Consider the following 27556-nt stretch of genomic DNA (forward strand, 5'->3'; position numbering starts at 1 on the left):
GAAAGAAGACAGCACAGAGTGGTCAAGTCTGCAGGCTAAATAACTGCACTATGATGCTAGAGTTTAAGCTCACAGTGAAGACAGACTGGCCAGTAAACACGAAGACTGAGCGCTCCGTACCTCCTGCCTTGCTCTGACTGCCTGAGCGTGTTCCCTTGCTCTTTGCATACTTGCCTTTTATGTTTGAAGACTGATGCCAGTCCACTCTACAATCCCAGTTCTTCCAGTTGTTTTTTCACAGGACTCCCTGGATATTCTTGTCCAATCTTCTGAGTTTGCTCTAATTTGTCGTTATCTTTTCAGGAAATGACACAATCCAAACTGGAACCCTGTTTGGCAGCTGAGGCTCTCTCAGGGTTCATTAGCAGCAAAGTAACTTAGCCACTTATCTTACACGATAACTCTGGTTATCTCCCCCGCTGTTGTGACCTGCTACAACCTCCCTGTGCTTCTCTGCAGCACCAACACTTTCCCAGCCATTCTCCATTTGTCAGTGTGCAGGTAGGTAGATTACTACCCTGCTGCCCTGAACTTCTTCACACCAAGCTGCTATCCCTTTGTTTATTTTCCAGACCATTTCCCCAATTTGCAAGGACTGCTTCCACACACCTGCTGCCTGGTTGTCTCTCTTTAAATTCAATAAGAACCTTCTCCATTTCATTGCTGAAGTCCTAGAGAAATCAAACATAGACCCTCTGATTTTAAATACCACACACCATTGCTCATGCTAACAGAGTCACTCCTGTTAATGGGGACACAGATAACAGTTTAGGAGACAGCATGCCACCCTGGAGTCAACAAGCAGCTCTGCAAGTCCCTCCACCCTTCGCCCTCGCCATAGTGTGGCCACAACGTGACTTGGCTCCAGGCAGGAAGTGACTGAGGGTGAAACTGGCCTTTGGAAGCCGTTCCCCACATTTACACAACGCTTTCGCGGCAGGGCTGGGGCACAGCAGCGTGGCAGTCCCGTGCTGCTGCACATGGCCCTGGGCTAACAAGGGAAAGTCAGTTGGCAGGGTTTTCAGACCAACTCTGTGCATCAGATAAAATGGCTGTGATCTCTAGCAACAGGAGAAGAAGCAAAACCCAGACACATAAGGCATTCTCATCACCAGTTTGTGAGAGCTGCCGCTGTCCAAAAAGGTGCACCTCCAGTTATGCCTATGAAATCCCCACCACCACACCCCACTTACCCCTGAGCCACAGAAGCGTCCCAGGCGGGGTGCAGTGCTGTCGTAACCATCATAAATCTCCATGTAGTCGTACCCACAGTCGGCCTCCTCTTCGATCTCAAACGTCTGGAATATCAGCTCCACCCCGTAACCATCTTCAGCTACAATCACCCATTCACAGTTGGTTTGACCTGGGTAGTTGTTGTCCCCAAACTGAGCATGGGAATACAGCTCCTTAGTTCGTACTTCAGCCTTTAAGAGCCCGCCACACTCTGGAGGAAGAAAAGGGCACGAAACAGTCTCTCAAAGGCCTTACCTCACAACAAAGACCACCATCCCACTTTTGGGCCAGCTGTGAGGAGAGAAGACCTCCAGCTTGAAGTGCATGTACAACATGGAAGGTAATTAACCACTGCACCAAACTACCATAAACCAGTGAATCTCCAGTCATCCATGAATCCAATGACCCACATAGTGTAAAGAAGCTTGGTTCTTTTGGTACAGAACATGCACGGAAAAAGGCGACCAGTTAAAACTGGCAGGATGGGGTTCCTGCCACATTATAGTCTGGAAAAATGTATTATTTTAGAAAGCAATTGCTTAAAGGAACACTTAACATGTTCTTTGCACTTGTCCTGTAGCTGAAATTCTGACCCCAAGTATTTTGCCAGCAGGAAGTTGAAGCACGTTAAAAAACTGGGGACCAAAACAATCCTTTTCTGCCCACACAATATGCAAAAGCAGCCCTATGCTTGTGCAAAATGCATGTGCTTTGGTGCAGAGTTTCCCTGCAGCCAATCAGGAAGACGCCTCTTCACCAGTCTCTCATGCACTGCCACTCAAAGCACGTTTTACCTGTTTACAGTGGCAGGGATTTCAAAAAAGTGAACCTTGGTACAACACGCTCACTTCTGGGCTGCCACAGATAAGAGGATCAAGCTGTGTCTACCCACAGCACATCTCTGCTTCCACCATAATCAATCTCATATGGGCCTGTTCCGTGTGTGGGCCAATACACGAGCTAAGTTGCATCACCTCCTTCTCTGAGGGTTGATGAGGAACAGAAGGGGTTGCTACTCAACCAAACACCTCCAATTTAAACAAAAGAACGTGAGCAGGAATGTCTGACATCAAGAGACCTCTGAGCTGATAAGGAAGCTGGCATTTATGGTATGGTGCCAACAATGGTCTGGAAACTGGTTAGCACAATATGCAACCACTTAAAATTCAGGCTAAGCTTATTTGGGAGAAAAGCGTGTCTGATTTTGCCTGGTAAAAAAATGCAGTGAGACTTGATGACATCTTATCGCACTGGGGTATTGGCAAGCAACCAGCTTACCTGTGCTGTGCTTTGCCTGGAAACCTTTTCTTTGCACAGAAGCATCAGAGTAAAACCTGAGGAACATCTTGTTGGTAGAAGCCACTACAGCGTCTGGTTTCTTGCTGCCACAGAAGCGGCCAAGGATAGGTGACTTGCTGTTGGGCCCATCATACATTTCTAAGTGGTCATAGGCACATTCTTGGTGCTGTTCAATCTCAAACTCATTGAAGGTCTACAGAAAGAATAAGGAGAATTAAGACAGACATTTGTAAATCTGAGCATGCAATTCAGCAGAGGATAAAATGCCAAGTGAGAAACAGGTCAAATGGTATGCCTGTCCCATTCCTCCTGCAAACTAAAATAGAATAGTGTGGTTTCAGACAAGAGTGGCAAAGCTCAGAAGTTCATATGAAAGTGCTGTGTAGCCTTAGCTTTGCTGCCTCACGTGGGTGCATGACAACAGTTTTCAACTGCAAGCCTTATATGCTCTTATTTTTCCTGCCGGGAACCCTGTCAGAATGGGCAGACTGAATGGGCAGTTCTTCAGTATTACTTCCACTGAGCACAGGGGATCCAGGCATTATTTCCCCCTGTGCATGGGCCATCTGCACAGCTTTGGGCATGTCCTGCCATATGCCTGGGCCTGACACTTCTCCCTCAGAGGGGCTGGGGACTGGCCCTGCCACCACCTTATGCAGATATGGTCCCAACAGAGTGGCTCACAAGGAGGGGTAGGGGTGGGAGGGCATGTTATACCTTCTGTTAACAGAGAGAGCAATGCTCCACAGTTGTCATCTGCTGGAGTCTCCTCCAAGTTGCCTCACCCCTGCCTCGTGTCCGTCTGAGACCTTCTGCCCTTTTGCAGGCCAGGGGCAGCCTCCTGGGACACCCTCCTCCGAACACCCCACACAGGACCTATGGGGATCAACCTCCCACTCACACAGTGGTGGGGGGAAGTCACTTCAGCTCCTCACAATCCAGCCCGCTTCTCCCCTCGCACTCCCGCTCACTGGTTACTCACGACTTTCACCCGGTGGCCAGGTGTGGCAGAGATGTCCCAGGTGCACTCTTTCCGGCTGGGGTACTTGTCAGGCCAGTTTGGACTGCTCATGGTTCCCTCCGCACCGCTCAGCTTGTGCTCGCAACCAGCTTGAGAGAGAGAGATCGTAAGATGGAGGCATCGAGGCAGGTCTCATGTGGGAACCATGTAACGTCCCGCATGCTCCTCTCTGCCCACTGAGCCCCTCAACAGGGCAGAAACAGGGAAGGCTTCAGTCACTGAACAGTATCTTTTAGGATTACTGCATAGTTCTGGTGGGTTTGTCTTCAGAAAGGCCTATACTTTTTTGAGCTAACTTGGCCGCTGGTGAAATGGACCATCTTATTCCCCTGGGCCTCATTAACATCATTCACCTCTTCACTCCCAAACGTATTCTCCTGCTCCTCCATCTTGTCTGCCCTGTTCCCAGTGACGTGGTCTCCAACCCCTCCACCGTGTTGACACTGGACTCTCAGCCTTGAGTCATTTGTTTACTGACTTGGAAAGCTGAATCAGCTCATGGAGAGATCAGACAAGGACCAGACACGATACACAGAAAGGCCATGGCAGCACACAGCAGGGGTGAGGGTAAAGGAAGAGAGGTATTTTTGGCAGCAGCAAATAGTTAGATCAGGTCAGCCTTTCTCTTCTGACTCAACCCAATAATTAAATGAAGCAGCAGTGACTAGTGTAATGGTGGTGTCCCACAACTGCTCCTTTCACTAGCCCAGCTTCTTGTCCCCACGGCCATATGGAGGGCCAGACAGGGGAACAGATTCAGCTGAAAACAAGTCCTCTTCTTCCTTTTCCTAGGTAGTTTTCCAGCTAGCTGGGGCTTTCTCAGTGCCCCAGCCTGGTCCACTGTACAAACACCCTTCCAGCACTGGGCGGGAGGCACCCTGGCTCAAACCGTGTTTGAGGCATCTTGTCTTTCCTGAGGGCAGGGAGTGGGGACCTTACCTTCTTTACAATCGTGGCCGTTTTCATGCAGCATGAAGCCATTTCTGCACTGGCATACGTAGCTCCCAAAGGTGTTGATACATTCGTGCTGGCAACCACCATTGTCCTTGGAGCATTCGTCTTTGTCTGGGCAGGATCAAACCGACAAACACTGAGTTGCCATTGAGAAACAAACTACCACAGTTGCCAGCTGGGAGACCCATACCCAGACTGGCAGATACCAGTGTAAACCTCCAACCTCTGCTGCTGGATTAGTCCAGTCAGCTTTTTAGCCCACATACAATTCTCCTCAATTGTCTTTCATTCCATAAAATGCATCACAAATGTGTTTTATTATATAATGTAGGTTTTGAATGATTAAAGACTCCTATCTAAAAGAAACCTATAGCAATGTCTCATTCTTTTAGAATAGGGTCCAGGAAAAGTATCACACAAATTCACTAGCCTAGGCAAAGAAATCCACTGGCCAATCTTTATATTTTCAAGTTCCTACATGCTCTGATGAGCCTCCATCTTTAAACAGCTCTGTCCGAGAGCACAAACAGCCAGATGGAGGAGAAGATCTAAGGTAAGAGTTGCTCTCTGAAGCTGAAATATGCCCCAGTTCACTCCTGTCTATTCAGGGCTATGTATTCCTGAATCTCGCTGTTCTGAGCATAGGATCTGCTCCTGGTTTCCTGTCCAATTTAACTTACGAGCACTTTATCTCCACTTTTTCTTGGGCCAATGCTCTCCCTGGACCTCATTAACCTCACCTATCTCCTCAATCCTAAAAGTATTTCTCGATAAAACGTACCCCACCTCATCCTTCCTCTTGTTAGATTTAATAAGCCAAACCCCTAGCCCTGATTCTACTCTGCAACTGTCTTAATTCAAGGTCGTTTTGCCTGATCATCTTCAAAAATATTAATACTCCTTGATCTCTGCTGAAAACACAGAATGGAACTGAATTTCCGCTTCCATACAACGTACAGTTAACCTCTGGAACTGCCTGTTAGCAAGGAGCATCACTGACACCAAGAGCTACGAAGCATTCAGAACAGACGATTAGAAACCTCCACCAGCATGCACTGCTTTGATGGGAAGGATTGCTATAGAAAATTTCCAGAAGTCTTCTGTTTCAGAGGATCTGAAAACAGTTCTGTTTTCAGAAGTCTCCTAGTTTCAGAGGAAAAAGCTATTCTCTAATGACGCCAGGGACAGAAATAACTTCTAGGATTGGGTTCCCCATTGCTTCCTGCTGTGGAAAGACCAGAGGCATTGATGGAATCCATGCACCTTGCTGACGCCGCACTATGACACTGGACCATACGCTGCACTGAGAAACCAAGACGAAAGGTGACACAGCATAGAGCAACCATGCTTTTTAGATGTAACTAACCATGTCAGGCTCTGCCTGATTTGACAGGAGGTTGAAGAAAATTCACCAAAACCAAGAGGTTCAGTCAGAGGAGACAGCTAAGCAAGTGAAAGAATACAGCTACGTACCAGAGAAGTAGTGAACTTTAAAGCCTTTCTTGGAGACCGTGTTGTCCGATTTGAACTCCAGTCTCATGTTATTGCCATACGACGTGATTACTTCGGGCTTCTCTGAGCCACAGAATTTGCCATGCAGCTTGGAGTCAGAAGCCAACCCACTACGAACCTCAACATAGTCATATTTACAGACCTGCCAAGACATGAGGAGATTTCTCAGCTCCATGGACTTGGAAAAGAGCATTTCAGAGGAAGCGGACAGAGGCTTGACTGAGAGGGAACAGAAACAGCCTTATACTCAAATACAGTCCTAACTTCCCCAAATTCTCCTCTGTCAGTGTTCTCACTCCCTTCTCTTGCTGCCCTGGTCCTAAAGCATGGGTGTGTTTATCAGAATAGCAAAGGTTCCATTTAATTTAGCTAAAATAATTACTCCCGCCTTATCCAAGAGCCTGACAGTGTTGAATGAACTTCAATAGCCTGCTGAATTAAGGAAGAACCACTGCCCCCATTTACAGTGGGGAAGTGAGACCTGAATGCTTTGTTCAAATTCCACCCTGCCCTTGGCAGGGCAGAGAACAGACTCTTTTACTGGTTATTTTGTTTATTCTTGAAGAACTGTACTTCATTGTTCATTTCCAATTATTTTCCTACACAGGCAGCTCTGGGGAAGGTGGGGATGGGACACCTATTAGGGATGGAGAACACCTACAATTATGCAGAACTGGTGGAGAAAAGAAGCCCCTTATACAACAGAACAGCTTTAATCCTTCCGCTCCATCCAGACTTCAGGGAAAACAATCACTGTTACTGGCTTATTACATCAAGGGTGGGGAAATAACCAGAAGCTCCACCAGTAAGACAGAGTCTCCTCTTCCTTGTACCCCAAGGATTTATCCAGTTCTGAGTTAGCCAATAGTCACACCTCTGAGATGCAGGGATGGGTTACGTACATCATTGCCTTCCAGCTCAAACACTTCGAACTGCAGAGAGATCCGGTACTGGGCTGGAGCTACCACCTGCCAGACGCAGTTTTTGTTAGTAGGATATTCCTTGGGCCATCCAGGGCTAGTAATGGTCCCATTGAGCTTGGAGATGAAGCCCCCACAGGCAGCTGGAGAGGCAATAAATGAACACAAGTTTTACTTGGTTCTGTTCAGACACACAGATTGGGCCACACTGTTAGCTAGGAAATGAATCAGATCCTGGTTGGTGGCACATTTCAAATCCCGGCCTCCAGAAGAGGTTTAAAATGCTGGGAGCTGCGAGGAAGACAGAAACCCCACCTGCTATAAATCGCGAGTGAAACATACACAGCGAGGCTATGGCCCTGAGAACCACTTAAACTGTGTAAGATTGATCTCCTTTTTACTCTATAGCCTTGGGCTTACTGTGGATCAGTTGACTTGACATGCACAAAACATGCACAAGAAAGGCCAGCTTGGTAAATTCACCCACACTCAGTCCTACAAACCTCATTATTTCAAGTTTATCAGTAATGGAATAATTAGAAGATAATGGAAGCCATCCCTGACAACTCTTCAGTGGCTTATTACATGCGGACTGCATCTTCCCTATGGAAAATTGAAGACAAAGCCAAAGACTTAGCTTTATTATTCCATTTTCTTTAAAAATTTAGGACATCTCATCTTCATCCTCTTGTGGAAGGGCATGGCTTTTACCCCAAAGGAATCAAACACAGTTTGCTCTTTTGCTGCAAAATTCTATTTGCAGTGAAGCAATTTTTTCTTGCGGTTTCTTGGGAGTAATGACATACAGCCACATCTTCAAAACCCACAGGGATACAAGCTTCCTGCACCTTGTTCCCAGCATTATTTTGCATTAAGAGAACTAAGCCAAGGGAGCAGCTTCAATACAAAAAGTGTAGCAAGCATGTCTGGAGAAACAAAAACAATTTACTCTGATGTGCATCGCTACAATTTCAAAGATTATCCTTCCTGTGTTGCCCACAAATGAAGTTTAAAATAGGAGGTTAAGAGTGAAGTTTAAAAAATGTTTGCCAGGTTATACCAACTGGCTTGCTCAAAATTGCAAGAAATTGTTTTAAAAAAACTAAAGCTAAGCTTCCAAAAGCCTTTTGCATGCACCTAACTCTGCCCTGACCAAGTCGATAGCAGCCTTCCCCAAACAGTTTGACAAAAGCAGAAGTCAGGGCAAACCAGGTGACTTTGAGAGCACCACACAGTGTGTGGAGCTCCTATACGTCTCAGCTGAAAGGCAGAGCTACCAGACAAGAACAATGGGTGGATTCTCACCACATCAACAGCTGTATTGTTGGTGGGGGCAAACACTTGTTGGAAGAGATTAACTGTATAAATAGAAAGCTGAAAGAAACAGTTTCTATCAAAGACATGGGTTTCTTCCCCCCCATAACAGAAGAAGGGAATTGACTCCTCAGTATGGAGAATGTCTGTTTTGCATGCAGGCAAAACATTGATATTTTAGTCTACAAAAGAACAAAAGAAATTTCTTTTAAAAAAAAAATATTCAGCCTTAGATTGAAATACTTTTGGGCCACTCAACGGTCAGGTTGTAATGCCCGCCCTCCCTTATGCTGCACTGTGGGAGATCTGGTCTGAACAGGGATCTCTGGCTATGAAGAACAACTGGTTTTAGAAATGTTTAGCAGTAGAGAATCAGAGTATTTTCAATTTTTGAACCAAAACTTGTTTTTCAATGAAAGATGTTGACAAAAAGAAATTTTTCAGGTGGGGTAAGATAAACAGAAACAAAGAAGATGTAGGGTCAAGGAGAATCATCTCCAAGATTGTTCAATTTCATTATTAGCTGTAGTACCCATCCGATAGACAGATGCCTCAATCTGTAGGTTACTCACCTTCACAGCTCTTTTTATCAGCTGTCAACTCATAACCAGGCTCACAGGTGCATTTGTAACTGCCCAGTGTGTTCTCACAGTGCTGCTCACACCCACCGTTGTCCGGCAGAGAACATTCATCCATCTCTGTCAGGAGAAAACCAGAACAAGTCACACTTTCCTGACCACCCAAACCCCATCATATTCTTCATGCAACACTTCTGGACAGAAGGACGAGCTGATGAGCCGAGCCCATGGAGCAGGCACTGCAGCAAACCTTGTTTGAGAGAAAAGAGAGGCTGCAACTCCTGTGATCATCAAAAACCCCTGTCATCAGTCTTTTCCATGGGAGGGACATGTCCTGGCTATGGGCAGGTATATTTTGCAAAGTATCGTCTTTCCTCTAATGTTTGCCGTGAAGAAGAAAGGTACAACAATGTGAGTGGAAGACAAGCACATCACTAGTAACACTTCAACCATATACAAAATGGGCTTCAGTGATACAAACCATTTGTTACCAAAATGAAGGTAAGTAATAAAGAATAATCCTAGAGCTTTTCCTTGAGATATACATGATGGGATGGACCTGAGGTAATTGCTCTTCATATCTTCCTGACATTGTCTCTTGGATGTGACTAATGGCTTACCCTCTCTGAGCTGTCTTACGCTCTCTGAGCTGTTTGCAGGTTTATTTTCTCTGAAGAGTTAGAAGTTACCACTGCAAATTCTCACAAAGCATAACTTTCAATTCCTTCCTTAACTGTCTGGTTTTTTTTAAGCTGATTTATTTTCTTTCAGTGTTGTAAGACATGTAATTGAAGCTCTATTCCTTTCATAATTCATTAAAGCAAAGCTGACTTATTGCTCAATCAGCTATGGGTGGCAGTCTGAAGAGTGCCTGCAGAGCCATCTAATTTGTTCTTTACTTTGTTCATGGAGTGGCTGGTAGTCACAATCCCTCTGGATATGGAGGTAAAGGCTGCAGACTTCAGATCCCAGATTGAAGCTCCAGATGTAGCCTGCAGGTACGTCTACCCAGCTTTTGCAAACTGACATCCGCTCTGCCCACAATGCAAGCTGGCTAGAAATTGTGTAGTTATGGCTACTGTGGTGCTTGGTCCAAGCAAATACACATGCCAGCTGGACTTACTGGCATGGACTTAACAACACTCTAATCATCCATGAGCTACACAGTTTCTGGTTCAAACATGAAGTCTGAGCAGACACTGCAAAATCTAGTCTGCCAGCAAAAACTCCACAGACAATAGCTGTGTCTGCAATTGTACCAGCAGTGCATGTTTATGCATTTTTTACATAAAAAGAAATAAATTTATTTCTGACTATCTGTATCACAAGGAAAGCATCCCAGGTTCAGCTGTGTAACTTTCTTCCCCTACAAACTCAACAGGAGAACCTCAGATTCTACAGAATGACTTGCTGCAGGCCAAGAAGTCTCCATGTGGTGCTAATCCCTGGAAGACATCTCTGCCAGAGTCAGCCTGCACTATCACTCCTGAAAGAAGCCAAAATGTCTTTAGGAGGAAGTATTCTCTGTGACTTTATGGAACCTGAGAAATTTAAACAAGGAAGTCTAGGCACTGTGAGAGTTGTTCAGGGACTGGAATTAAACATCACAGTATGTGCCAGTGATCTTGCAATCACCTTTTGTCATGGTCTGTTTGGACCTCTCAAATTTACAGGACAACATACTTATTTAAGTAATTTTTTTTTTTTTTTTTGCACATAAGTGCACGGATTAAGAATTATGGGCTATAAATTATGAAACCTTATGACTTTAATGGTGAATAAGTGAATTCATGTGATAGACTAGTCTGAGCAAAAGGGATTGAGCCCTGCCATGTTTGTTTGTTGTATTTCTTAATGAGCTCATGAAATGAAGTTTAATTCACAGAGTCCTGTAAATTGTCCTGTAAATTTGAGAGATCCAAAAGGACGACGACACCCTTAATGCAAGAGAAAAGTTAAAATAGAAATAAATAAAGGACTTATGCAATCCAAATATTGGCATTGCAGCTATTATTTCTGTACAACTGCCACTGAACCTAAGAGAAACAGGACTATCTACCTCACAGCAGCTCTGCAGGTATTATCCCAAGCGGTTAAATATTTTGTTCTTGCCTCTATCAGGTCACCAGGATGCTGGTAAAGGACCATGGCTTGGGTTCAGCTCTTAAGAAGAATTTTAGTCTTCATTCGCATCTTCCTGAAGAGGATCTCAGTTTAGGAACATATTTGTCTCCTAAAGCACTCTGGAATTTTCCCTGGCATTCTACTTGCAATCAAATTTACTCTTTCTCCAGAAGTTTCTTTTGGAATAGAACTTAAGCAGAGATGTTGTTTTTAAACACTCTTTGTACAGTTCTAGTACCTTCTTTGAAAATGTCAATGTCCCCCTGGCATGGATAAATGGAGGTCACATTCTGTCCAGCTGTGCAACCCAAAGTGTTAGTGCCTATGCTGGTAGTGACCCAGTAGGCTTGCTTTCTGTCTTAATCAGGGAGGTGATGTTCATACCTCAGCATCAAGCTCCTCTACATTCTTAAAGCAATTTGTATATAAACTTGATATTGTCTAAGAGCTCTTAACTACAAGTAGATACAATAGTAACTGATCACTTTGGGATGGCAGTAAGTTAAGGGGTGAATGGTCCTCAACTTTGACTTTGAGAGGTACTAGATCACATACCTTTAAAGAAATTTGCTGCAAAGCCTGCTTTATTGATGGTTGCATCAGACGCAAACTTCATCCATACTTTATTTGAGCTGGATTTGATATCTTCTGGCTTCTCGTAGCCACAGAAGTGACCGATCAGTGGGCTGTATTCAGTGAGGCCATCTCGGATCTCCAGGTAGTCATAAGAACATGTGTCGTGCCATTCAATCTGCAATGGGAAAAGGGTGTGCCTGTAGTTCACTAGTATGAGGGCTGAGTCAGGCTAGCTAACCAGTTAGACTTTGGCCAGAGATCAGCTTCCGCACGGCTGCCACTGAACTCTCCTGCAGCTGAAATTGCATTCAAGCCCAGGCACATCTTAGTTCTACTGCTACTTCATGGCTACCCTCCAGTGAAACCTGGTCCCTGACTATCTACAAGCTGCTTTTCCATGAGAAGCTGTAAGGAACAGAGCAGACAAACAAAAAGGTTCAAGGAATAGCTGTGGGGTCACAACTAGGAGGTAGGGGTGTCAGCCCTTTCCAAGACAAGCACAGTAAGGGTACACAAGCCACCAGAGCCTCTGGGATAGATGGGATTTATGCACCAACCCAGGTCCTGTCCACTCGTGTCTGTGACTTGTACATCAGTAGTCAGAAACAGATCATTGGGCACCTAGCTAAGAGTGTAAGACATCCTACTACCAGTAGGAGAAAACCTTTTTTGAGCTTTTCAAAGCCTGAATGCCATCTGGGAACATGATGTTTCTTTGGAGAGTCACAAACATCCTGCAATCTGCCAAGCCCCAGTGACACCAACAGGATTTTTTTGCCTGGATTGTGACCATACAATTTCATTTGACCAGAGTGAAAATTTAAGGACTCATGAGTCCCTACTTAACATCATCAGCAATTTTGTGCCCCTTCTAATTCCTTCTGTCTAGAGTAACAGTTTTTGAAAACTCATCATATTTAAAACTTGGCTTCAAAATCTCTGAGAAAACTTCTGGTGAGGAGAAAAGATGTTCTGAAGTATTCAAAAAAAATTTTTTTAAATTATTAATTACATTACCTCCTTCTTAATTTTAAAGGATCTACAGAGGCAAAATAATATCCATAATATAATATACAATGACATTTCTCACCTCAAAGGCTTGGAATGTGATTCCTATGTGAAAGCCCTCAGAAACTGTGATCCTCCAGATGCACTCTTTGGAAGGTCTGTAGTCATCTGGGTAATTGGGAGATTGGATCTGGCCAGCATCTTTGTTAATTTCTCCACCACAAATAGCTTCATAAAAAACAAACAGCAAAACCACCAGACTGCAGGTTTTTCCTTAGGTAAAGCCTGCTCCATACATAGCCTCCTTCCTCATTCAGATCTGTATTAATATCGCTTGTTCCACAAAGGTCACACACAAGTCATGGAAGTTTTTACAAACCTAAGATTTTGTCTTAGTGACAGCATCTCCTGTCTTGCTGTGCCAACCTCCTTAGAAGGTGAACTCACTGGCACAGAGAATTTTTATGGATTTGTGTGTTTCACACTCCTGGTCACCTTCATAACTGCTTAAAACTTGCTACCAGGACTAAGGACCAAGAAAAGTTGGCAAAAAAAACCCTAATAAAAAACAGTTGCAAATCTAATCCAGCCACACGATGGCAATATTAACAAGCACGAGTTGAGCTGTTCACTAGGAGACGGTCAGGCTGACTGCTGTGCATGAAAAATTAAGGTTTGTGGTAAATGTAAGAATGAGTAAGTTTAAAGACCAAGAACAGAAAGTTTAATGAAAAATCTAGTTTAGTACAAAACTAGCAGAGATCTCAAAGACAATAGCAGTTCAGCATAATTGTCTGCAAGACTATGTAACAAATGAAAGTAAGATCACAGGCTAAAACCTTTGTTACCCCATGATGCAAGACACACATGTCTAAAGAAGGCATATGAATGTTTCGGCTGCGTTTAAAGTCAAGCAAACAAAAGCACTGACAGCAAGCACAAGAGAGATGGCACTGCAATGACACCTGCCAGACATCAACCATCTTCACACTCGGGGTCTCCCCAGAACGTGTTGCATTGGCAATTCAGATGTGGGTCTCCTTGTAGCGTCCTGGAAATTGCTTGCATAGGGTAACATTGTCTTAGGTTTGCCTTGTAAGCTGCTAATGTTTAACTGCGACCCTGTTAAAAGCACTGTTTCACTAGTGCTTTCTTTCTTAGAGAATCAGTGCTAAGGCACCACCAAATAGTTGCACTCAAAATTCAGCTGCAGACGACAATTTAGATTGTAGTTTGAGTTCATATATTCAGAGCTACAAATGGTGCTAGAGAGAACTTCTGAGCGACCCTTTAGAGAACTGTCTCCTCCACCTAACAGAAAGAGGACTACAAGAGCAGAGAACTGACCATTTTTTTTAACAGTCATAAAACTGTCAGCCAGCAATCTATCCTCTGCAGTAGTTCACACTGAAATTCAGTTGAGCAGCTAAGTATACTGGAAGAGCTTTACTGCAAAACGGAAAGAACATCTGCTGATAGAGCCTGAGAAGGCAATAACAATGACAAACTTGGGGCTGCCAGCAGTGCTGCAGGGCAAAACTATCAGCATCTTCCCACCTTGAAACTCATGAAAGAAAAAGAACAATATGACTGAACTATGAGGACACTTTGACTACGTTAACTGTCATTTAGTATCAAGTAATTCTCCCACCATGCGGCTACATGCTTCTGCCTCTTTCCTCCCATCTACTGAAAACTTTAGGGCCAAGACCTGGAGGAATCCAAATCTAAAAATCAGTCTTCACCCACAGAGCTCCCAACAAAGTTCAGATGCACGAGCGATTAAATGCACTCTCATTAAAGCAGAGGACAGAGAAGCAGTGGTAAAACCCACTTTGGTTTTTTAGTACGTGAGGGAGAAGAGTTCAAAAGAAAAAAAAGGAACTAACAGCAACACAGAGAGCTTTTGGACAAAAATTGATAGAAAATTAAACATTTACGAGCTCCTGGAAATAAAAATTATCCTTATTGCCTAGACACAGAAGTCACAAAACAGCTGAGCAAACTACCTGACAACGGAGGAAAGAAACAAGCCACTACCAGAGCTTGCATCAGAGGGAAACAGGGACTAAGGAAGGTTTTTGGAAACTCTCCCATTTCAGCAAATAAATTATGGAGAGAGATGCAGATAATCTCACTACCTGCTGCTCTGACAAGAGGAGGCTGAGCTAAGAAAAGAACTATGCAATGGGTCATCACTGTTTCTGCGGTACAAGCTGGCTTCCACCAGTAATACTCTGTGCTTGCTCTTAGCAAGCTTAGCAATAGATTTCATACCTTCCCAAAGGGAAATTTCTTGCAGGAAAGGGTTACATAAAAAGCCAGAGCCTTGAAGAGGCAGGAAAATACGAACAGTCAGAGGGATACAAAGTTTGACCACTAGATGCATATTCCACTTTCATTTGCTCTCCTCAAAAGTCAAGTGAAGCAAGTATTGGTCATGTTTACTGAACCTTTAGGGGTCATTTATTAATCAACAGGAAATAAGGAAAATTATCAAGAGAAAAGAAAGTTTTGCAAACTGACTTTGGTATGTAGCCAATATAAAAAAAAAATTTCTTTCAATATCGTTTAGCAATATTAAGCATGATGCCATATTAATACGCATGATGAAGAACAGAGAAGTTGCTTCCCAAAAAACATTCCTCACCTAGCTTTTTTTCTTTTTCTTTTAAAGTTGGAGCAGATATCACTGGGCAATAACCCACTGTAAGAATTAAGCTGACTAGCCCACCAAAGCAATAAGCCAAAATAAAACAGTCTATTAGAGACTCACTAGTTTGATCACTTCTAATTCCGACCAACTACTGTAAAAGGGGTGTTACAAACCACATGGTCCAGGCAATAGCTGCTTCTCAGGAGAGATGTAAAAAAAAAAAAAAATCAGGCAAGCTACCTCTGTCTCTGGGGCAACAATTCCTGCAGAAACCAGATATTTCTCCTGTGAAACAGATTTGTTAGCCCCACACTGTTGTGAAATTCTCATATACATTATTGGCACTTCCCCAACAGTGCCGTGTTTTCTTCACTTCCCTCTGTTAGTGTCATTATTCCAATGACAATATGAGTATATTGGACACTTGGGCACTGGGTTTCCAGTGTCATGCTTGTTCCTGTGGCTGCAGAAAGATGATGGTGCAACATCAGTACCAATACAGTCAACCTCAATACTGTTGACAACACTGGTACTTCTAAGAAAATGCCTGTTGCCCAGAGAACAATGAAGGCTTTTAATGCATTTTAGAGTAATTATTGTAAAAAATAAGCATATATGGAGAAGGGATGTTACTGATTTGTTAGTGACTCTCGTAGTATTGCTCCTCCTCTGAAGTAGTTTCAGCATCCCAGTGCCATGCAAGTTTCCAAAGTACCTGACCTGCAGAAGATCTGACATGCTAATTTCTGATCTTCTGTAAAGGCAGAAACCAAAGAACAATCTTTGCATTTCAGCAAAAAAAAAAAAAAAACAAAATAAGCTGCATTAAGTAATATAGAATGTATGATCCAAAACAGAACTTTGCCTGTTAAATTACTGGAAGGAACTCCCACTACATGCAACACTGCTGCTTGCAGGGGCTGGTTAGGGCAAACAGAACCTGGCCTATAAATGGAAACTATTGCTCAGTGCTGCCGTCCTGTTGTCCCCCCAAAAATGTGATGATGATCTACTTGGAAGATCCATGCCTTGTCTGCTAAACAGCCCACAAAATCTGCCAATTCCCATAAAAACAAGAGCGTGGGCTGTGTCTAGCCATACAGCGAAGCAGAACTCCTACTGATCCCATAAATCCCTGCATCCTGTCCTGGCTGCTCCGTGCGATGTGACAGATGACTTCTAGCTAAAGGCTGTACCTTCATAGACCACAAAGAAGCCTTTGCCCAGGATGTTACTGCTGCTCCGGAACTCGATCCACAGTCTGCTGTCCGTGGAGATTACCGGTTCAGGGATCTTGTCACCACAAAATCTACCTAGAAGGCAGGAAAGAGACGATCAAGATCTCCTGACTGATGGGCAGCACAGCGTAGCAGGCACCTGTGGCTCCAGGAAGCAAAGAGTCTGTGGTTAAAGGAGCTGTGCTTGTGTAAAACACCCTTTCACTATCACCACTTGTGCTTCTGAATGAGTTTCTGGGGTTTTTTTCCCCCACTAATTCATATTCTCTTAAATTATTAAATTAATAAAGGTTTTCTTCAGCTGGGAGCAGAATTCAGTAGTCATAGATGCAGCCTCTGTTGCCCTGGTAAATTCAAAAGGGCTCTTGTTTTTATCACCTGATTGGGCAAATGAGCTGCAAGGGTGGGGAACCACCCCCTGTCCTTCTAGAGATGTGACATTGGGGAACGTCCTTTCCATCTGCTAGACCTCGGAAATGCCTTCGTTGCTTTGCACCCAAGAGCAAAGTGTCCAAGTCAAACTGAGGGCAGGATGTGGCCATGGTGATGAGAAAACACCCCTTGCCTCGTCCTCTGCTCTCACTCCCCTGGTAAAGAGGTAGATTTAAGAGTTAAGCCTCTTCAGTCATTCAATCTCTTTCAAGAGCTTTGTGACCAAGAGCCTTTTTGCTCCACGGTTCACCCAGCTCTGAGCTCTCTGGCATGCACCCGCACTGGTAAATACCCGAATCCTGCCAGCAAGGGACAATCCTGAAACAGAACAGCTGCAGATGCATCTGCCAGAGCAGCCCAAACCTCAACAACCCTAACTTGGTGCTCCTCTACCTGCTCCAGCCAGAAGCTCCTCATGGAAAGAGAGCAGCACCAAGTATGCACTGAGAACACACAGTGCAAATGTGGTTTTTCACTTCAGCTGACACCAGCACGGCTATATACTGAATCCAGCATGGCCTTGGTACCCTGTGCAACTGAATCCCCAGTGGGAATGTGACAGCAGCAGAAAGCAGTTCCTCAGGTTGAATTCAGTCAGGACAGCAGCGATAGGGCATCCTGCCCTTGCAACACCAGGCAAAGGCTTCTTTGAACAACATCCACTGGGCACAAACCTGGCTAATGCCTTACCTGCAAGACAGCACCTTAGTTCCCATTAGCAGGCTTCATTGGTGGTTCCCTACACTGGGTAAGGAAACAGACAGTTCAAGGCCTGTTGACTGGCAGGCAGAGAAGGCTGTTGCTTTTCCTGTGTATGGGAGGCAGAGTAGTTGGCACGAATCCTGTGCATTAAAAGCCTAGGGGCCCCCTGCTTAGTCAGCTGCCCACAGTCAGCTACTGCCACTTTTGGCTCCGTCTGCCCCACCTTCACCACTTGGGCAGCCTCGAGAAGGCTATGACCTTCAAGGATGCAAGAGCTATGCCGCTGTGACAGGCCAGTCAGTGCAAACGAGACTGCATGGAAGGCGAGTTGTCAACTTCCCTTCTCTTCACTGGCAGTTTCAGCACCAGCGTTTTTCCCTTGCGGAGTTCCCCATCCAAATATGAGCGCAGACCCTCGCTTTATTCGACTATTCAATCCTGAGCCCCTGTGCCCCAAAGCTGCCCAGCGCTGTTGGGGCAGCGTGACAGCCCTGCAGTGTACCAATAGCATCTCCCACCCCGCTCCCAAAGGGGATGCTAACAAACAGCATCACGCTGCAAAGCTCCTTCCTCTAGGGTCACTGAGCAACCGCCTCCTGGATTGAGTCTTGGAGTTTAACAAGGGTGTCAAGGAGAGGAAACGCAGATGAGGAACGAGAACGAGCAAACTCCTCAGAGTGTGATAAAGGGCCCATTCATAAAAAGTTATACACCATTTAAAGGCTGGGTTTTCACACACTTCCCTGGGAAAATATGCAGCGCACATGTATTTTTTTTCTCTCCGCAAGAAGCCCGTGCTTTCACAATTCACACTAATCCCCCTCCCCGCCCCCTGCTGAATTGCCGTCTGTCTGCCTCTTCCGAGCTAATTTCATGGGCTCAGCCCCTTGCGGGAGCCGTGGCCACTCATGCAGTGTCTCCTTCCAGATGGAAACACTCAGAAGTCCACCTGCACTAGGGGGACGGGGAGGTGCTTGGCTTCTGAAATACCTTTAAATTACCCAGCAGAAAAAATAAATAACGAGGAGCTAAGCTGCAGCTGCTGGAGCAACGTTACCTGATGCATGTGCAACAGAAAACAGCAATAAATGCTGCCAACCCCAAAACAGGCAGGAAGCAGTAAAACTGGCTGCCAACTCTGCACTGAAAAGCAGGCCCACAGAAACCTCTGGAGAGCAGCACGGCTCCAGCCTCAGCACATCACCTGGTACCAGGGCTGGGATGTCCAGTGGGGCCAAGGTGAGCACCCAGACCTCCCTAAACCCACTCACCCCATGCTGACCAGCCCACACCCGTGCTGCAGCACAGGGCATAGGACGTCTAACACAGCTGATGATGCTACACAACCTGATTGATTCTTTCCTTTCAGGCAGAAGGGGCTGTTTGCAGTGCAGCATTTTACATGTCGGGATACAGAGGTTAGGGGATGGAGACAGGATCAGAGCCTGTGGCAAAGCAGGTGGGACTCCTGACTGCCCACTCAGGGTGACAGCAGATTTGCAGTTATGATAGCAGGAGGCAGAGGAATAGGGAGGACACAGAGGAGCTGTGCTTCCTTGAGATATTTGGGAGCAGGAGCAGAGTAGAGCCCTTGCACATCCTAGGCATGGTCTAGCAAGTTGCCTGCTAGAAGTAGAGAGGCCCAAAGTACAGACCACTGTGTATTTGTAAACACAAATACTTGAGAAATAATGGCAGGAGCTTGGGCCAGGAGCTGTATGGCTGCTTCATTCTGACCGCCTGACAGTTCCACCGAGGTCTTAGGAAAGAGCGATAATAAAACTCCAGAGACCACATGTTTAATCCCGACCATGCCCCCGACTCACTTCCCTTTCTGCCACAGTTCTCAAGTTGGAAAAGGAAGGAATAAAGTCTTTGCTACCAAAGGACTTGGAGCATGGATCATTTGGTGTGAATACAGCACACTGACATCTGTGGATGGAGACATTAATGGATGGCCAGTGCACTGGCTGGACATAGGCTCCTTCCAGGTAAAGGAATTATCTGTATCTGTTTGGGTTTTTCAATAAGCTTCAAGAACATCATATGAAATGCAATTAAAATGAAACAGCTGCTCACCCAGTAATGGAGCCTTCCTCCAGTAGCCATCACGCACCTCCACATAATCATACCAGCAAAGGCGACTTTTAAACAGGTCCATTGATGTGAAGTTTAACATAATCTGAAAGGAGAGAGTGCACACTTCTCTTTGGGAAGGGAGCTACTTTAAAAAGAAGACCCTACAGGTTACACACTTCACCTCTGCTACAGTGCTGCCTAAGTGAGTATGCAGGAAAAGACAGTTGGACAGTTACTTGGATTGAGCTTTCCTCAAAAAGGAAAGGCTTCTCAAGGTATTCTAACGAAACCGTGAAAGTGCACGACAGCAGACAGCACTTTACTATCCATTCTGTAATTCATAGCCACCACTCCTCAGTTACTAAGATGCTACTTAAAAAAAGCCCCATTCGGGTTTTTTAAAATTAAAAATTGAATCTTTGGTTTTGATTAATGTGAACATCATAGAGAAACATATTGCCCCAAAATACAGGTGTTTGGGGTCTATACGCTTGTAAGAAATAGCTAATCTTGCTGACAAGTTTCCACATTCTGACGATTACACTCACACCATCACCATGATGCAAGTGTGATCAGTGGCTTTAATGATCAGAGCTTAGCATTAAAATTTTACTCCTCTGTAACAAGAATTACAGGCCTTGCTCTGGGCCTATGGAAGTCACTGATGGGGTGTACTTGTGGCATTTTTGTCCTTGCAAGATTTGACCTATGTATTAATTTACATCTATAGCCTGCCACAGAAATGTCATTAGATTAACATCATTAGATTAATGTAATTCCATTAAAATAGATATAGATACAACCCTTCTGTAGAGGCTGAGAGACAAAGGGAGAATTCACAGCAAGATTTACACTGCAAAACTCCCAGTGCCATAGTTTCAAAACCTGGATGATTCTTGGCACCTCTGCCCTTGGGCGAAGCTCTCCCTGCAGCTAATGGCGGGCGCTCAGCACTGCATGGGACAGGGCTTGCAGGGGACAGAACCGGGTCCCAGAGCAAAACGGCTGCTGCAAAACAAGCAAGCTCTGCTCTTCTTTGTTCGAGTCCGGCTCCTGAGCTCGAGTCTTAAGTGAGTCTTGAGGGTGGTCCTCAGCAAAGCTGCTCTGCCGAGGAGCTCCCAAGCTGGGCTGCGCATTCTTGCAGCCTGGTACGGCATGAAAGGCCTGAAGGGCTGGTGTTAGCAGATTAAGGAAAGATTTCATTTCCACAGGAAGATCAATAAAACAAAAGGAGCTGGGAAGAAAGCGGACAGGGTGGCTGACTGATGCGCAGCGGGGCATTTCAAGGCGGGGAAGCGAGAGTCCCCTGACAGGGACATTATGCCTGCGTGACAGGGGCAGGCCGCTGATGTCACTCACAGCTCCTCAGCTCCCTTGGGGACCCCAGCCTGCTGGCACATTTTATCTAACTCATCTAACTGGCACCTGGCTTTAAAGGGGATTCCCCCAGCTCCCAGCTCGGCCAGAGCTAGCGGGTGGCAGGAGACTGCCCCGGTAGGGTTTAGTCTCGAATCGAGAGGAAGGATCAGAGATCAACACGCAGCCCAGACCTGTGAGGGGGTTCTGCTCCAGGGTTACCTTTTCTCTCCTCAGGACCATATATTCCTGACCCCAACTCTGGAAGGACAGTGATGGTGCTCAGAAGCCGTTCCAGGCTCCATCCCTGCACTCCGGGAATGCAGAGATCTACAGCACAATCTTTTGGCAGCTGCTAACGCTGTCATCACAGGCAAAACCAAGCACAAGGGAAGCGCAGAGTACACCTCAGGCTGGTGCTGACCCCTACCTTCTCCCCTGGGGTCACCGAGATCCTCCAGACACAGTGGGAATAGGAGGGGTAGCCATTTGGAAAGCCAGGGGCTGAGAAATTCCCTGTTGAGTCCTGCAAGGTCTCTCCACAAGCTGCGAGAGAGGGAAAAAAAAACAACAAGGAGTGACCCTCTGAACGATACCAGGGCCTATCAAAACATTTGCACATGGCTGCTGTGTGCGGGTTGGTGGCTGGTACTCTAAGGATGTTCATTCGTGGTACTGGCCACAGGTCATTGACCACCTGAGACCTCGCCAAAGAGGGGATGTGAAATTTGTCAGAATTCCCAGGACAGATGATGATCAGTGCAAGGACACAGGGGAAACAGGTTTTAAAAAGGCACCTTTCTTCCTTCATCTTCCTTCCACACGTCAGCACTTTTAGGTTTCAACCCTACTGAGGAATATCGCATCCACTAATCAAATGCAAAATATTAACCCTACCCCACCTCGCAACCCCAAGACTGTTAGCAAATCTGTTTTCCCTTCATTACAAGCTGCTCAATGAAGTTCTCCTTAGTTACCATTGTTGAGTGTCTTTTTTTTTGGAGCTAAAACATCCTAACAAAAGCAGGGCAAGCCCCACTGCCCTCAGGCTTCAGCTGTCCAGCACCTACCCTGCTGTCACACTGTGCAGGATAAAACATGAGCACTGCAGCTCACTCTGCTCTCCACCTTCCCATTTCTGTGGTCTGCTGCAGTTGATGAAATGTAGATCCCAGAGTGACTTTTGGGAAGCAAGTAATATGCACACGCATACGCTCCTTTAGGGAACCGCAGCTTCCAACATCTGGGAAAGCCGCAACTACGGTAGTTCCTGCTCTCTGAGCCAGGAGGACTAAGTTGGAACAAGGAGTGACCATCTACATCTGCAGAGCAGCTGACTGGCTAGGTCGGAGGATCACAAATATTAAAGCTCCCATTTCCTTCAGAGTGCACGCTAGACACATGCAGATACCCATCCCAAGGAGCAGGGACCTTGGCTTGCCTGCTTTCCAGTTGTTTCTTCTAATTTCATAACCCGCTGATGTTACAAAGCTGCCCTTGACCTGCAACTTGGTTTCCTCAGCGACAGTAAGGCAGCTCCCAAAAATCCCTCGTTAAGCAGCAGTGCTTTGAAAGATCTGACAAGGCTGAACATCTAGCTCCCTTTCTCATGGAAATGCCAAGCGATGTTCCTCTGCCTGATGTTATCACACACTCACTAATTTTTCAGCCATGATTACATTTAGATGGGCGGGTCGGAAGTTGGAGGTGAAAAGAGACTGGTCCTATTCAGAAAGTTTAATATCTTTAAAAAGGGGAGAAGGAGTCACTTAGGCCAGAATTTCTTAATTTCCCTGAAGTTGTTTGATCCACAGCTTGACAGATCAGACTAGATGAACAATAGGCAGGGACACAGAAAGGGTTTTTGCCCAACCAAACAGCTCGTAGAGGTGCTCTGGAAGGTGGAGTCACTCCTAGGAACAAGTTGCATATATTTCAAGGCACAGGTCAGCATGGGATCCGGCAAAGTGATTCCTGTCAGTAAAGCCAGAGGAATTTTAAACTACTGGAAAAAAGCGCCACTGAGCAAAACCAGCAGGTAAATGCACACATCTGCCCCAGAGGAATGAAGAAAATAAATGAAAGGTCAAAACCTCTACATTGCTCCTTCCTTCTCAAGCAGTTTTGAGCCCTGAGAATTCCCCCTACCATTATGCAACTACAAAAGAGCATTGCACAGCAAGTTTTAGTTTCAATTCTGCAGAAATAGCTAACATCCTCCCACCTCTCCCAAAATGTTTGGCAGGTGATGCTGTCTGTATTCTTCAGGTGGGCAGAGAGAGATGCTTGTAAAAGCTGATCACCTGCATGAAGTGGAGAAGAAATCTGGACTTCTACTTGCAGAATTAATACCTTTCTTCCTTTCTACCTCTTGCAAAGATGCCTTGCCTTGTTATCTGTGTCAGAATCTGTTAGGATGATTCCAGCTCCCAGGATGCTCCTAGGACCCACAACCAGGAAATGCACGCTGCCCCAGCAGATAAACATCTCAAAGAAGCTGAGTCCCAGCCATACTTATTCTGAGGACAGCAAGCCATTCTTCAGCTGATCCTCTGGCATCACCACTGGTCAATGCATGGTCTGGAGTGGCCACCACCTTAGGATGGCTCTAGGAATGCCAACATCTGACAAGGTGTCCCAGTAAAGAGAGGATTCCAATCCATAACTCACCAAGATAAAGAAATGTTCTTTTTCTCTGCTCAAAAATCTATTTAAACAAATATGAAATGATAAAGAGAGCTTTAAATCACTGGGAACACACGTTACATATGATCCTAAAGACACAGGACAAAGAGGATTACCACCCTCAGCTGAACCACAGTGAAGGTTTCCGACAGCCCAGACTTAAATCTCCTAAGTGTAATTACACAGCTCCTGGCAAGACTGTGTAATTATGGAACAGGTACTAATGTATCTGCTACCAGACACTACTCTGCTAAAACGTCATGAAAGGAGACCTAGCTAACTATCCAAACCTTGTAGAGGAAACTCTCCAGACACACTGGGAGAGGCTGGCCTTTCAGCGCAGAGGAGAGCGATTGCTTGCACGTGCAGGGGGAAGCACAATAATAATCAGCAATGCATATTTGTGCGTAGAGCACAATTGTACTCCACTTAGTAGCAAAGAAGCCAACAGGTCCAATAAGACTAGTGTTTGGTACTTCTGGGATCCAAGAAACTGAGCTGAGGTGGTTGTCGCCCATGGTGAAGAGGCTGTTGCACATGTAAGCAGCTAGAAAGGAACAGAGGCGAAACGCAAAGTAGAAAAGGCGAATGCTTCAGAAGTTATTTGTAAATGAACTAGTTGAGTGACAGGCACTTACTGCTCATCAGCTGGTTACTGGTACATTACGTCTTTTTGAAAACGCACAGAGAATTGGATGGGATGATACAATGCAGGCCCATTCACAATTTATAGTTTAACCATTCCTGCACAGTTAGCACAGCCACACAGGCCTGTTTCTTTTAGCACAGCACAAGACAGCAGGACGTGCTGTTTTAAAGTCTTTTGTAGTGACTATACTCATCCAATCCTCAACCTTGCAGCCATATCAAATCTAGCATTTACTACTATGTAGCAGAATGCATCTTGCCTTCCAGAAATTCCTTCAGCAAATTTCATTTGATTTCACCTGGCTTGGCACTAACTTTAACCCAGCAGGTATAAGCTTTGGGGAATTAAGAGCAATTTAAAACAGCAGGGTTTTAGAATGGAAAAGCTAAGCCAGCCCTAACTGTAGCAGCCACAAGAGCTCCAGTCTAATGAGTTGGAGAGCCCTGTTTCTTACAATAGACACAGCAGTCATTCTGGCTTGTACAAGTGCATGCTTGTAACTCACCCTCCACCATGCTAGCTCTGTTTTGGGGGAATCTTCTCAGGCATTCTTAGATGCAGACTCTTTCTAAAAGATAAACTATCTGCCATTCAACTTCTGGATTACGTTGTTGCATTTTACCTAAAAATCCTCAGCTTGACTGCTGAACAAAGCTGTCCTCATCCTAAAGTCTCATTCAGACCCTGCTTGAAGACACAACTGAAGTCCTTTGGTTTTGAACTCCTGTGCTTTGCATTTTGCAGAGAGAACTTTTCAAGCTACAGATTCAAATGGCAGCTGAAAATGTTAATGTCATTAAATATACTGCATCCCTTCTCTTCAAATGCAACCTGTGTATAAATTTTGATGCAAAGAAAAAAAGAAAACCAAACCAAAACAATAGATATTTGAAGGAAATTTGTTTAGTAGGCTTAAAGCTCTAATCACTCTGCTGCCAAATATGTTCTGAATTGCAATAACCTCTGCTAAAGCTTTGTGGGGAAAAAAAAAAAACCCTAGAAAAGTTCTACTTCGCAAGTGGAAAACTTGAGACTCAGAAGGGTCCTCATTTTAAAGAAAGTTGCTTTGTAGCTCTTAGTTTGACGTTAACCTCAGGCCAAAGTGGCTTTTCAGCTTGCCTCGAGAAATCTGAATCTGTAGCCGATGCTTCCAGCTATGGAAATGAAGAGCCTGCTTGGATTAAGTCTGACTCAACCAAAAAACATGGTGCAAGATATCCCTAATTTTTTTTTTTCTTTTTTTTTAGTATTCAAATGAACCAATCCCTAAACTAATCCATGAGACAGTTTTTCAAGACCTACATCTTGTTCAAGCAAAAGTGAATTAGAGAAAATTACAAGTGGTAAAAAGAAAAAAAAGAAGTTAATTAGAACTAGCACACCTAAAAAAGTTATACCACTCACTATAAGCTAAGCAGTGGTGCCCAAACACCACAGACCCTGAAGTCCTCAGAATTTATTTTAGACCCTTATGAACTCATACTCTCTGACCTGTAGCTGGATCCAGAGAAGCAGCGGATTTGCACAGCAGCTATCGACTATTTTCCACGGCCTCATGAATGTTTCACAGAGCAGTGCTAGCTCGCCACTCACTTAAGATGTGACTGTATACTGGTAAAACATAACTCTCCTCCTCACCTTCTCCCCTCTCTCTACGATACGCTTATTCCAAGAGGATTAATCATTTATGATCATATTAGGTTTATGATCAGTCAAAGCCACTCTCAACTGGACCAATATGCTGGCCAGACCAATCCATTTAGATAAACCCCTGGGCCATGCTTGCAGCAGTCCTTTTCTTCCTGCCTGCATTATTACAAATGTTACAGAGTCATTCTGCAAAATTAGGGCAACTGTCTCATTCTCCAGTATCTTCTCATGGATGTTTCATTACCTGCAAATTCAACAGAGCTTGTTAAATTTTCTACCTCCGAGCATCACACCTCCCATGCTATCTCCCTGTCGCGGCAGTCCATGCTACAGGCACCAGACTGGGTGCCATCTTTGCCTGAAGCCTGTCTTTACATCCTCACATTCAACCTGTCCTTAAGTCTGGCACATTGCTTCTCTGAAACCTGGTTTTCTCTATTAACCTATTCAGCTAAAACTGGTTGCATAAACTTTCACTAACATCTCCACTTCAGAAGGATTCTTTTGTTCTGATGGGTAAATTTAGTCTCCCAATCATATCTGTGACTCCAATGCTCTTTTTGCCAACCTCTTCAGACCTCACATAAAACAGGACCCAGACTATTGGTCTTTAGCATGTCACACATACGTAGATGGGTTCCCTATCAAAGCTGTTCCCCATCTATCAACCCTTTGGTAGAAAGAGGGATACAGCCCTGCCCTGAACAGCCCAAAGCACTTCCAGCACCCGCTTGTTTCACTAATCAGCACCTTTGAGCTTTCTTCCATGTTATCTCCCAAGCCTCAGTGCAACACACCATAATCACAGGGATACACTTACAGTTTCCTTAAGGCTCATCTCTGGGACAACAACTATATAAATAACTCAAGAAGTTTGATGGTTGGTGTGTAGAGACCCTAGTCTACCAGATATCCCTCTCCCACTTTGCTAACTCCTAGTCCCCACTCTGTCCATGGTCTTGTACATGGATTTCATTTTTTATGAACAGAGCCTACACTGGACCAACCTGAAATCCTAAAGCAGAGAGAAAAACTGGCAAAGTACTAATAAGAGACACGTTAGGCAAGTTCAATTCTCAGCTCCAGCCTGAAGCATTTGATGGTCTACATTTCCTGAGTCTCTTTCATCAAAGGGATTGTTAAGGTGCTCTTGAACTCCAGTGCCTTCCAGATAAACCATATGTCTACAATAAAGCTGGAGACATCTCCACAAGCCATATTTACCTGGGCATTTGTACAACTTCCTTGCCTGAGCGATGTCTCCCTGACTCAGGCGAATACGCTGACCAATAGTTGGCCGGACCCCGTTATCATCACGACGGGGAAGGATGGTGTCGAGGAAAACCCCTCTAAAGGGAAGAACAGAGAGACAGAGAGCAGTGAAGTAGGGGGAGTGACACGATGCACAGAAAGTCATCCTGGCAGGCCTCCCACACCATCCCCTTGACCATATATCCCATGCTAACAAGCAAGAGTAATGCAGATTGTGATAACTGCATGTCTTGAGGTGGCCTTCCTGCTACAGCAGATAGCTTCCAAATGTACAGGCAAGCCTGCCAAGCCAGTAAAT

The 27556-nt window shown here is 45.0% G+C and overlaps 1 protein-coding gene across 2 annotated transcripts in view; it reads right to left on the reverse strand.

The window, feature by feature from the left end:
• TLL2 (tolloid like 2) overlaps positions 1-27556 on the reverse strand; it is a 97002-nt gene that overhangs the window by 2896 nt on the left and 66550 nt on the right. For both annotated transcript variants that reach the window (XM_075154493.1, XM_075154494.1), the window contains 13 exons: positions 27211-27335; positions 21433-21548; positions 19647-19749; positions 16392-16508; positions 12622-12767; positions 11511-11706; positions 8826-8951; positions 6922-7082; positions 5981-6161; positions 4493-4618; positions 3515-3642; positions 2512-2725; positions 1194-1444 (listed from right to left, as the gene is read on the reverse strand). In XM_075154493.1, coding sequence (XP_075010594.1) covers positions 1194-1444; positions 2512-2725; positions 3515-3642; positions 4493-4618; positions 5981-6161; positions 6922-7082; positions 8826-8951; positions 11511-11706; positions 12622-12767; positions 16392-16508; positions 19647-19749; positions 21433-21548; positions 27211-27335 — 1990 coding nt within the window. The remainder of the gene's footprint in view (positions 1-1193; positions 1445-2511; positions 2726-3514; positions 3643-4492; positions 4619-5980; positions 6162-6921; positions 7083-8825; positions 8952-11510; positions 11707-12621; positions 12768-16391; positions 16509-19646; positions 19750-21432; positions 21549-27210; positions 27336-27556) is intronic.

The sequence above is a fragment of the Calonectris borealis genome, chromosome 7, assembly GCF_964195595.1.
Source record: "Calonectris borealis chromosome 7, bCalBor7.hap1.2, whole genome shotgun sequence".
Lineage (NCBI taxonomy): Eukaryota > Metazoa > Chordata > Aves > Procellariiformes > Procellariidae > Calonectris > Calonectris borealis.